Source organism: Fukomys damarensis, unplaced genomic scaffold (assembly GCF_012274545.1).
Source record: "Fukomys damarensis isolate Sample0158 unplaced genomic scaffold, DMR_v1.0_HiC HiC_scaffold_19, whole genome shotgun sequence".
Classification (NCBI taxonomy): domain Eukaryota; kingdom Metazoa; phylum Chordata; class Mammalia; order Rodentia; family Bathyergidae; genus Fukomys; species Fukomys damarensis.
In genome coordinates, this window is record NW_022900931.1 from 66,572,991 (window position 1) to 66,585,555 (window position 12,565).

At 42.0% G+C, this 12,565-nt stretch overlaps 1 protein-coding gene across 2 annotated transcripts; it reads left to right on the forward strand.

The window, feature by feature from the left end:
• Positions 1–1,526: 1,526 nt before the first annotated feature.
• LOC104857210 (zinc finger protein 665-like) lies at positions 1,527–11,402 on the forward strand. 2 transcript variants are annotated; one of them, XM_010616974.3, is made up of 5 exons: positions 1,527–2,034; positions 2,562–2,649; positions 6,546–6,672; positions 7,216–7,344; positions 9,296–11,402. In XM_010616974.3, the coding sequence occupies exons 1-5, from the start codon at positions 1,871–1,873 to the stop codon at positions 11,320–11,322; spliced, it is 2,535 nt and encodes an 844-aa protein (XP_010615276.1). In that variant the 5' UTR covers positions 1,527–1,870; the 3' UTR covers positions 11,323–11,402. The 2 variants fall into 2 exon arrangements, with proteins under 2 accessions (XP_010615276.1, XP_033621956.1); XM_033766065.1 differs by lacking the exon at positions 7,216–7,344.
• Positions 11,403–12,565: the final 1,163 nt, after the last annotated feature.

Here is a 12,565-nt window from a genome sequence, read left to right on the forward strand (position 1 = left end):
GGGCCCGCCCCCCGGGCCTCCCCTCGCAGTCTCCTCTGTGCAGGGGAAGTGGCGTGTCCTGTGCTGTGACTTCAGGGTTCTTGCTGTCTAAGTTCCATCCCTGGGGAAAATGTGCCCCTCGGGAGGCGGCTTCTCATCCCTCCCCTCCCTTGTGAGCAGTGGGCAGAGGGGTCAGGAGAAATAGACCCATAAACAGATGGCGGGTAGAGGACGGGTGAGGGATTGGCAGAAATGCTGAGAGTGAAAGAAGCAGCTAAGAAGCGGGGGATGGCAAATAGAGAAATTTAAAAATGTTCATCTCCAGAGAGACGAGGGATGGGGCTGGAAAGGGGAGGCGCTGAGGAGAGCAGGAGGAGAGGAGAGATGATCTGCAGCCTTGGCAGACAGTGAGGTGTTAGGACAAGAAGGGGTGGCAGGGGACAAGGGGGTGTGGCGTCCAGAGAGGGTGACGAGGAGGCTGCACCAGGCCGGGGGATGAAAAGCGTTGATGAGGGAAGAAAGGCAGAAATAGATGGAGATGGGGAGCAATCAGACGACCGAGGTGAAAGAGGGACTAGAGGTGAAAGGGGTTACAAGGATGAGGCAGAAAAGATGGAGGGGAAGGAACTTGGGTGAGAAATAGTGGCAGAGAGGGAAACACAATGAGAAGAAATTGTAGTAGAGGTGAGAAAGGGAAAGAAAAGCTGGAGAGAAGTTAGAATGAGAGAGAAAAGCAGGCAGGGAGAAAAGCGGGGAGGAGGAGGGGGCCCTGGATCTAGACGGCGGTGGTCCATTGGATATACATCCTTAAGTTGTGACATATTGATTTCCGTACAACTCAATGAATTTAAATTTGTTTGAGTCGTACAGATGAAAAGGAGACTTGAACTCCTGCCTGTAAGGCATGTGTGTTGTGCAGCTTTGGAAATTAGAGGATAGCTTCCCCTTTGTAGTCACTATTCAGGATGAAGGTGGTGATTTGACTGCTTTCAGTTGCGGGTTACCCTGTTTTCCTGGGGTGGACTGTGATTTGGGAGTGAGATAAAGGAAAACAGTGGTTTTCCTCCTTGAACTTGATAGTGAACACAACAGCACAGAGTACTCCACTTCTGGTCGTGAAATTGTATTAGGATTTCGGCTGATTGAGAATGCACTTCCTGAAACACCAGTATAGCGTTCTTTGAGTTAATTTGGATCTGACAGTCTCTCCCTGGAGACAGCATCTGATCCCACCCTGATGTCAGTTGTATGTAGTACCAGGTTGGGACCTAAACTGCTGTCTCACGGGCTCTAAATAAGGGATCCCCATGATGCAGCTGCTCAGGTTAATTTGTCAGATTTTCTCACAACATTCAGGAAAACACTACTAAGGTTTACCCATTGATAAAAAGGATGCAGATGAATAGGTAGGTAGACCCTGTGTAATCCTCAGCAGCTCAGGTTGGATAACTTTGTGCTTCCTGGGACTTGGCTGAATATCTCTTGGGTATATTTTAAAAATCAATTAATCAGTAAATTATGTAACTTTTATTGTTCTTTTTCATTATGTGGTGCTGGGGATTGAACCCAGGGCCTCATGCATGCTTGGCAAGTGCTCTACCACTGAGCCACATGCTCAGCCTTCTGCCCGTACTATTTGTAATATAGAAGATGAAAGATTGTGTTTTCACTTATAAAATAAATTAAAATTACATACTTAAAACAGGCATGGAAACTAATTTCAAGATTCCTTTGAGCTTCAGGAGAGAAGTTTGCCAGTTTCGGCCAAATTTGTTCTACTTCTAGAAGTCCCTCCCTGCCTTCCTCTCCTGCAGTATCCTCCCTGCTCACTGCTCCGGCCACACAGGACTCTTGCCTTTCCCTGGGGACACTGTAGCTCCTTGTTTAGGCAATGCCTTCTATGCTGTCTGAGCATAGATCTCACTGGCACATCGGCTGCAGGTGGCAGACACCTTCTTTCCTAGGTCTTTGTTCTGGTATCAGCATCTTCACGGAGACTTCTGTGGCCTCTCCCGCTTCCAGTGACATCCTAACCACACACCCACCCCACCTCTGGTAAATGTTGCCTCTGCAAGTTTCTGATCCTTCCCAGTCCACTGCCTGGATCCTGGGGGCACCAAGGCTCCAAAGGGAGAGCCGAGCTAGAAGGTGGGAGGGGGGCTGGGCTTGTCCTCTTGGCTCCTCCCAGAGAGTCCCTTTCCCTTGGTCAGCCTGGGACCAAGCCTTAATATATTAAAGTGGATTCTGTTCTCTGCACAGACTGTGTCCTGCCTTTCTTAGGCCCAAGATCAGCTGGTGATCCAGAGAATGAGGCGGGTGTGCCGTGCTCGGTTTGGATAGCGCTGGGTCTGTGCACTGGCGAAGTCCTCTGGAAGGGAGTGAGCTCTGAGGTGTCAAGAAGTCTCTTGTTGGTCTTCCTGCAGGAGTGTGTGTCCCTGCATATGAGGTCCCCGGTGTCCCCCCACCCCACCGCCCTTCTACCCCCTCCGTATGCAGTGCCTGGTCCTCCCTGTGTGTGAGGCTGTGGTACAGGAAGCGCATGTGTCCATTCTGAGCATTAACTGTGTGTTTTCAACATTCAGGTTTGACTCCCCAAAATTCGTGCTGCCTGCGGGAGTTTGGAAGAGGAGGAGGCAGGAAGAACAGGAGTCCGGAATGGCTCTTGGTCAGGTAAAGTGATGTTGTCAGTCGCCTGTTCTCATCTCCCTCCATCCCGAAGTGCTGTGCATGGGAGCTGCGACCCTCTGATTCTGTCATTTGCTTGCTCAGTCTTCCCTGGGCCACTCTCAGCCCTCTGATGTCCACTAAGACGCCTCACTGCAGTCAGTGGCCGGGACCTGCGCTGTGAAGGGACTGCACTGCTCATGGTCCTGGGAAGGGCTTCCTGCCAAGGCAGGGAGCGGAGACAGATGTGGGGCCTGTGTCAGTGCTGTGGGCAACAGGATTGATTTGGGCACGTCTGGATGTAGATGGAAGACGTTCATGAAGTCACTTATTAATATAAACAAATACCTCCTAAGTTCTGGAAAAGCAGACCTGTGGGGGGGAGGAACTGTCTTCCACCGATAACATTAGCCATCCAGTAAGACTTGTTTCTAAGTTCCTTTATGTTTCACAGTATAGAGAAAAGTGAAGCTGTTTGTACTTCCACATGCCAATTCCTTGTGAGTCTGAGTAATTTTCATGGCTTTGTGGATATGTTTATAAAAAGGATTTCCGTATGTTGCTCAGTTTTATTTTCATGTGGTTTAGGAGCTATTTATGTTTTGTAGTTTACTAATTTATGTATACCCTGTTGTCTTGGGACAGGGGATGGAACCTGGGGCCTTCGCTCTCTAAGTGGCACCCCTTGTCCTTTTTTGATTTTCTTAATTTTGAGACAGGGTCCCAGTCGCTAAGTTGCCCAGGCTGAATCTTCCTGCCTTAGCTTTCCACTGTGCTGAGAGGGTTGGGCCATCGTGCCTGTTTCACAGTCTCATTTTTTTACACTATACTTTAGTTTTTCTTCAGTACTAAGGATTGAACCCAGCCCTTGCATGTTTTTTGTTTTGAGACAGGGTCTGGGTTGGCCAGGCTGGTCTCGAACTTGTGACACTCCTGTCTCAGCTTCCCAAATAGCTGGGCTTGTAGGCACGCCCCACTGCACCCAACTGTTAGCTTGTTATTTCTTCATGGAGAGCTTCCCTTAGTACAGGTTGTAAAGTACTATGTTTTGTTTTGTTTCGATTTCATGTTTTACTCTTTAGTTTTTCAATTTTTCAATTTCATTTAATTTTTGAGAAAAGATCTTGGTAAGTCACTAAATTGCCCAGGCTAAGTGCAAACTTTAGATCCTCCTGCTTCGCAGAGCCCTGGGATTGTAGGTGTGCACCGCCACATTGGGCTGAAGCTGATATTTTATTGTTTATTGTGTTCTTTGTAACACACATTACCTCTTTCTATGTTGTGTATCCCTTAATGTAGAGTTATAATTCTTTTTATGCTTTTAGGAAGATTCTCTGCCCCAGTTAAAAGTGATCTATATATTTTTGTAGGCTTTTCTTTCTCCATTTGTCACCGTTTCATTCCAACTTGGTCTCTTTCCGGCATTCCTACAAGGCAGAGATCGTGACCAGGTCCCTCCACTTTTGCCTGGAGGGCTCTCAATTTCTTCTCAGTCTTTGCAGGTAGTTTTGCTGGATGCAGTATTTTTAATTGGTGATGTTTTTCTTGTAGCACTTTGAACATCCACAGTTCTTTTGTAGCCTGCAAGGGTTCTGCTGAGAAATTAGATATTCGGAGGAGCTTGCTACCGTACAGTGTCACCTTTCTGTTGTTGCTCTCAAGATTTCTACCCCCAGCCCCTGAGTGCTAGACATGGAACTGAAGGCCTCACACACACTAGGCAAGCACTGTACCACTGAGCTTTATCTCCAGCCCATGTCTCTTACTTTTGATGCTTTGATTATGATGTTTTCTGGTTTAGATCTGTCACATTTATCCTCCTTGGATTTCTTTAAGCTTCTTGAAGTTAGGTCTGTATTTTTCAAACTTGGAACATCTTGGACCATCACTATGGTCAGATCGATTCTGTACCCCTTTTTCTTCCTGTGAGATGCACATGATGTTATCCCCTAAGTCTCTTAGCCACCTTTACTCTCTTGCCCTTCTTTGAGACCATGCCTCATGAGGTTGTTAAAGCTGGCCTTGAACCAGTAAGTAGCTCAGGCTGGCCTCACACTTGTGGAGATCTTCCTGCCTCAGCCTTCTGAATGCTAGGATGATAGGTGTGTGCCACCATGCCTGGCCATCTTTTGTAAATCCATTTCTTTTTTTCTTCTGCCTGGTCAGGTCTGCTTTTCAACCTCTCAAGTTTAATTTTAGTTACTTTAGTTTTCAGTTCTAGAATTTCTTTGTAGTTCTTCCTCATAGTTTCTGTGTTTGTTAATATTCTCATTTTAGTCATTGTTTTTCTGATTTCCTAACATTCTGTGTTTGCTTTCTTAATCATTCAGTATGGAATGATTGAAACTCTCATTTTCAGTTCTTTGGTAGTTTATATGTCTCTGATTCCAGGCTGGCCTTGAACTGTGGCGATCCTTCTTTCTCAGCCTCCCGAGTGCTGGTATCACAGGCATGTGCCACCATGCCTGGTTCAGATGTGCATTTTTTTATGTAATGTTGGGGATTGATCCCAGGGGCTTCACACCAAGCTATATCCCTAGTCCCTTTTTTACTTTTTAGTTTGAAATGGGCTAAGACATTTAGTTGCCCAGGTTGAACTTGAATTTGCGGTCAGCTGTGCTTGGCTTTGTTTGCTTGTTTCTTTATTTTGTTTTTGTTGTCCTTTGTATGTTAGATAGGGTCTTCCTATGAACTCAGGCTGGATTCATACTCACAAGTACAGAATTATGATGTGCACCACCGTGCCCATCCAGCACGTTTTTTAATAAAGGACAGTTTTTATGTTTTTGCTAGTTAAGCTTTATCTTATTTTCTGCAGCCTTAAATTTGCTATGCATTATCATGTTAATGAGTTGACACTACTGTAGTAAGAATACTATGTATCATGTGCTTGCACTGTAGATATATAGTGACTTTGTTCAAAGTTCTGTATTGTCCTTCAGCTTGCTTAAGCTTTCCTCTTTTGGTCATCTATTATTGATTTACTTTGGAAGCTCTGTTACCTCACTGATTCTTTGGGTCCAATTCCAGTGCTCAGACACCAGGGGACAGGTGCTTTCCCTCTCATTTTTAGCTCATTTACCTGAGCAAAATCCATTTGGTGTCTGTGACACAGCTCATCCTCAGTTAGATGAAATCCTGTGCCTGTCTTTCTCTCTTGGGATGTTATGTCACTGTAGGAGCTGGTACAGTGTGTGTTAAATGCTCGGTGCCTGGAAGTGTTCCCAAGCTTTAGTCATTGCTGTTGCTGTCCTCGTGGTTTTAAAATTCTGACTTAAAAAAAAAAAAAATCCCTATGGACCCTCATCTCTGATGAAACCACCTGTGCACAGCTTACCTCGCTATTGAATGTGTAGCACTTGGTGGGTCAAACGTGTCTAACACCTCCGTAGAGGTTATTTGTGTGCATTTCTCCTCTTCTTTTCCTTTCCCTGTCTGTCTCTTTTTCTGTACTAGGGGTTGAAGGCAGGGCCTTTGCATTAAACTACATCCTTAGCCCTTTTTAAAAGCTTTATTTTGAGACGGGATCTTGTTAAGTGGCTCCATTGCCCAGACTAGACTCAAATTTGCAGTCCTTCTCCCTCAACCTCCTAGAGTTCTGGGATTACAGGTGTGCACCACCTCGCCTGGCTCTTAGTCTTAGTCTTATTGGTGACCAGTCCCCTTCCTAAAACTACCCAGGGTTCTCTTGTCATCTTATTAGCATACAGCAGCGTCTTTATTACCTAGCGATTCCAAGTGAACTGTGTGTCTGAAAGCACCCGCCAAGACCAGGTAACGTCACAGCATGGATTTGGCTCGCTCACTCCAATTAAATCTTTCTTTACAGCTCGTGTTTTTTTCTTTATGTGAAGATCATAACTAGGACATGGCCTGCTGGTGACACGTGCTTTTCATTGTAGGGACACTTGACATTCAGGGACGTGGCCGTAGAGTTCTCCCGGGAGGAGTGGAAACGCCTGAACCCTGCTCAGAGGACTTTATACAGGGACGTGATGTTGGAGAACTACAGGAACCTGGTCTCCCTGGGTGAGGACGGCTTCCTCCAGAAACTGGGTCTGCCTTCTGTATAGTTTCCTCTCATGTGCCTCTGTGGTTCCCTGCGTTATCTGGCTGAAGTTGAAGCTTTGTTGACAAAATCGAAAAGCACCCTCTGAACTTTAGCCATGCCCTCTCTAGGTTTTCCGCCTACTGTTGTTACATCAGGGTGGTTATACAATTTAAGTGCGTGCACAATCTCCTGGAAGACATTGCCTGTTTTGTAATGCTGGGGATCAAACTCAGGCTCACATGTGCTAGGCAAATGTATTAACATCCTCAGCCCTTGTGGCAGACTTTTAAAATATCCAAATCTTTGTTTTTCTCTCCCTGTTCTTTTGATGCAGTAGTTCTTGAGAAAGAACTAGATGTCTGCATATTAAAGCATTCCCTAAGCCGGAAGGAATAAATCAATGGGTGATTTTGTGAAATATTTTTCTAAATCCAGCTGTAATGTTCTCTGTCTTCACATAAACATAGAACTGAATTCTGGAAAAGCCACAAAATACTGTTTTCCTTTCTGTTTATGAATAGGAATCTTTCTTCCTAACCTGAGTGTTATTTCCATGTTGGAGCAAGGGAGAGAGCCCTGGACTGTGGAAAATGAAATGAAAATAGGAAGAAATAAAAATGGGTGGGAATATAGCAAAGGACGGAACACAGGTAAGACAAAGTAGATAGAGGAGCTGTTCCTTGACATTGGTCTGGGCAGGTTTTGGGGATTTGATTCCTAAAGCTCAGGCAGCAGAAGGAAAAATAAAAAGTAAATTGCATCAAAAGAAAGTGGTTCTGTGCAGCAAAGCAAACCAAAGAAAATATTTGTAAGCCATACATCTGGTGGAGCATCAATATATAAAATGTATAAAAATACTGAAACAAGTAGCATTGACACAATTAAATGGGAAAAATAATTTAATAGACATTCCTCGAATGTATAAAAATGAGTAAGATAAAAGAAAAGATGATCGATATCACTAACAATGGGAAGGGGAATTTAAGCCTAATAACACTTTCTACCTATCAGAATAGCTTTTGTCAGAAAGATAAAGATAAGTATTGATAAACATTTGCAGAAAAAGTAACTGTTGATGGAAATGTAAACTAGAAAAGCCGTTATGGAGAATTATATGGTTTCCTTAAAACTCAAAAGGGCTGAGAATGTAGCTTATAAGCATAGCACTCACCTAGTACGATGGTCCTGGTTTGATCCCCAGCAGTATAAAAAAATGCAAAATAAATTTAAGTAAAAATAGAATTACTGTGTAATCTAGCAATCTAGATTCTGAGCATATATACAAAGAATTTGAGATCATGATATCCAAGAAATAATTCGCAGTCCATGTTTTCTGCAGCATTATTCACAAGAGACAAGGTACGTAATTGACCTGATGTCTATCAACAGATAATGCATTAAGAACATGTATATAGACAGATGGGGATAGTGGTCAGCCATCAAAGGAAGGCAGTTCTGTTTACAACAACGTGTATCCATCTGGTGAACCTTTTACTAAGTGAAATAAGTCAAGCAGAGAAATAAAATACTACATTCTCACTTATAAGCAATCTAAACCACTTGGCCTCCTAGGAGTATAGAAAATGATGGGCTGGTAGCTGGGTATAACAGGAAGTTGTTGGTAAAGGGTATGTTTTACAAAGAAGAAACTAACAAATTTTTGAGGTGATGTATATGGTAATAAGTTTTTATCATTTCCACATTATAAACATCATGACATTAATTCATTCCATATATTTATAATGTTAGGTATTCAGTGAAACATAAGAAAACCATATGCTGTTTCTTGTATACTGTTTCTTGGAAACCTTGCTTTTTGTTTTTTGAGACAGAGTCTCACTGTGTAGTTGAGGCTAGACTTGAACTCACTAGATAGCTGTGACTGACCTCAAATTCACAGTGAACCTTGCTTCAGCCTCCTGTGTGCCTCCGTGCCTGGCAAGCCATGCTTTTTCTTAAGAGAAAATTATTCATAATTACAGTCTATAACTTTGTATAAATGTAGTTACTCTTGCCTGGTCATTTTATCATGGTTTACTTGAATTTTTTTGTAATTTTGCTGATGATCTACAGGTGATGATTTCTCAGCATGCATTATACAGTACAGCTGTCACACACTAGTTGTTAATGTTACAAATACCTTCTGTGTGTAGGTATGGATAGTTTTATAACAGAAATTCCAAAACATGTTTTTTTCTGGCATTAATTTATTGAATTCTTCCTCTTTTTCCACTGCTTTTACTGTTTTGCAATTAAAAGTTACCATTTATTAGCTCATTACATAAATTTGCTGTGGGTTATTTACCATTACAATATATCACGTGGTATTTTAACATTAATCTATAATGAATGTGAATTTTTTTTTCTTTTCATTTATAAGATGGCCATATGCTTTTTGGCAGTTAGTGTGTGCTTTCGGCCAATGAATATGTGCTTTGGAGGGCTAACATTTTTGATGATTGATAGGTTGTTTGAAACTAGGTTTTCTTCCTATTAATTGGAATTATATGTAACTGCCTTTCATTAATTAAAAATATCGTAGTTTTTCAGTGTGAAATATTTAAATCTAATTAGAAATATATGTTACTTTGATTCTTATAGATATCTCTCCGAAATGTGTAATTAAGGGAGCATCACCAAAAGGGACAAACGGTATGGGAGAAATACTCAAAAGAGTGATTTTGGAAAGACATAAAAGGAGTGACATCAAAGGCTTTTCATTTAGGGATGTCCATAAAAATATACATGACTTTGAGTTTCAGTGGAAAGATGATATAAAAAATTACAATGGATTGCTTGTTGCCCAGAAAAAAAGTCTCACTGGTAGAAGAGATCAAGGTGATAAAAGAGATGCAGGAAACAAGCTTATGAAAAATTGGCTTGCGTTAAGCTTTCAGTCACATTTGCCTGAACTGCAGATGCTTCAGCCTGAAGCAAAAATTGATAGCAATGAAGTTGATAAGCCTATCAACAGTGGTTCCTCAGTTTCACCGCCTCACAGAATTCCTTCTACTGTCAAAACATATATATCTCAGGAATATGGAAATGACCTTATTTATTCATCATTAGTCACACAAAGACAAAAGGCTCATGTTAGGGAAAAACCTTACAAATGTAATGAGTGTGGCAAATTCTTCAGTTATACCTCATCTCTAGCACATCATCAGAGAATCCATACGGGAGAGAAACTATACAAATGTATCGAATGCGGGAAGGCATTTTTTAGACGTTCATACCTTTTGGTACATGAGAGACATCACACTGGAGCAAAACCTTACAAATGTAATGAATGTGGAAAAGTCTTTACTCAAAATTCACACCTTACAAGTCATCGGAGAATTCATACTGGGGAGAAACCTTACAAATGTAATGAGTGTGGCAAAGCCTTCAGTGTTCGTTCAAACCTCACTAACCATCATGTTATCCATACTGGAGAAAAACCATACAAGTGTAATGAATGTGGCAAGGTCTTCAGTCAGACTTCAAGCCTTGCAATTCACCGGAGGACACACACTGGAGAGAAACCGTATAGGTGTAATGAGTGTGGCAAAGTCTTCAGTTCACATTCCAACCTAAACACCCACCAGGTAATCCATACTGGAGAAAAACCCTATAAATGTTCTGAATGCGGCAAGGTCTTCACTCAGAATTCACACCTTGCAAATCACTGGAGAATCCACACTGGTGAGAAACCTTACAAGTGTAATGAGTGTGGCAAAGCCTTTAGTGTGTATTCAAGCTTGACCACCCATCAGGCAATCCATACGGGAGAGAAACCTTACAAATGTGATGAGTGTGGCAAGGTCTTCACCCAAAACTCACACCTTGCGAGTCACCGAGGAGTTCATAGTGGAGAGAAACCGTACAAGTGTGATGAGTGTGGGAAAGTCTTTAGTCAGACTTCAAATCTTGCCAGGCATTGGAGAGTTCATACTGGAGAGAAGCCCTACAAATGTAATGAATGTGGTAAAGCCTTTAGTGTGCGTTCCAGCCTAACTTCCCACCAGGTTATCCATACTGGAGAAAAACCTTACAAGTGTAATGAATGTGGCAAGGTCTTCAGTCAGACTTCAAGCCTTGCAATTCACCAGAGAATTCACACCGGAGAGAAGCCTTACAAGTGTAATCAGTGTGGCAAAGCCTTTAATTCACATTCTAACTTAAACACCCACCAGGTAATCCATACTGGAGAAAAACCCTATAAATGTTCTGAATGCGGCAAGGTCTTCACTCAGAATTCCCACCTTGCAAATCACTGGAGAATCCACACTGGAGAGAAACCTTACAAGTGTAATGAGTGTGGCAAAGCCTTTAGTGTGTATTCAAGCTTGACCACCCATCAGGCAATCCATACGGGAGAGAAACCTTACAAATGTGATGAGTGTGGCAAGGTCTTCACCCAAAACTCACACCTTGCGAGTCACCGGAGGACTCATACAGGAGAGAAACCGTACAAGTGTGATAAGTGTGGCAAAGCCTTTAGTGTGCGTTCAAGCCTAACTACCCACCAGGCAATTCATACTGGAGAAAAACCTTACACATGTAAAGACTGTGGCAAGGTCTTTAGTCGAAGTTCCAACCTTGCAAGTCATCGGAGAATTCATGCTGAGCAGAAACCTTACAAGTGAATGTAGCAAGGTCTTTAGTCACAACTTCTGGCAAAACATCAGAGACTTCATTTTTAAGAGACTCTTTATAAATGCAATGACTGTTAAGCCATTCAACAGTAGTTAAAACATTAATAGATGTCAGAGTCAATGCTAAAAAGAAATCTTGTAAAACAAGCCTCACACTAGACATCAAAATATACAAATGGAAAGCACTTATGTAGTAAGGCTGTTACCGAATGATCATAAATCTAGATGAGGATTTATGCGAAGAGCAACTTAGTCTCTAGCTCTACTACTATATTACATTCTGCAGAATATTTCCAAATAAAAATACGTGGAAACTCATGACCCGAGATACATGAAAGGTGCAAGGATGTTCAGAAATACTTCATTATCTTCAAGCTATAAAGTACCCAGTTGAGGTTTGCTTTGCTATTTATCACTTGAGTCTGAATTTTAAAATTTGTTAATATTCTGCCTCACAGTGGCTTTTGAGAAAAAGCCAATAGGATAGGCTTTACCTTCATTAGGTAGGGTCATGTCTGCCTTTTACAATTAAATATTAAGAGGCAGAGAATAAGGTAAAACTATGACAAATCACATTTATTTGTGTACATTGTGCCCTTAAGGAGCACCATATTTGATAGGAATAAACATTCTATCAAACAGTTGTGCAGTAAAGCAAGCCAGGAATTGGGCACTGAGGGGTTTATGGGTTAAGTGATAGGCTGTAGGGACTGACTGGAAGAAAATGCAAGAGAAATGATGACCACCTTTACGCTGAGTGACAGTAAAGGTCAGAGCAAATCATTAATGAAGTCAGTTTTGAAATTGAAAGGCCAATTATTATACTGTAGGATGTAATTGAAAGAACCAGAATAGGGTCTGAGTAGCTCAGTGACGGAGTACTTGTCTAGCATGTACAAGGCCCTGGGCTCAATCTTCAGTACCATGAAGGTGAGTATTTTTAAAATAGCATTTTCTTGATCATTACATTTAACTGCTGGTGTTACAGCTTGCTGCTGCTTTATTCAAAATATATTATTGGTTTAATGTTTTAATAAAATTTAATGTTTTACATGAAATTGTGTTTCCTCTGTCCACAAGATTTTATTTCATCTCAGTGCAATACTTTATTACAGGCAATATAGTTTAAAACAAGTTCATTCCAGGTGAGTATCATAGGTAGAGGTGTTTGCAGCTGTCCCTATATTGGGCCAGCTCGGGCTTACCTAGCTCTTGGATGCCCAGCTGAAGGAGA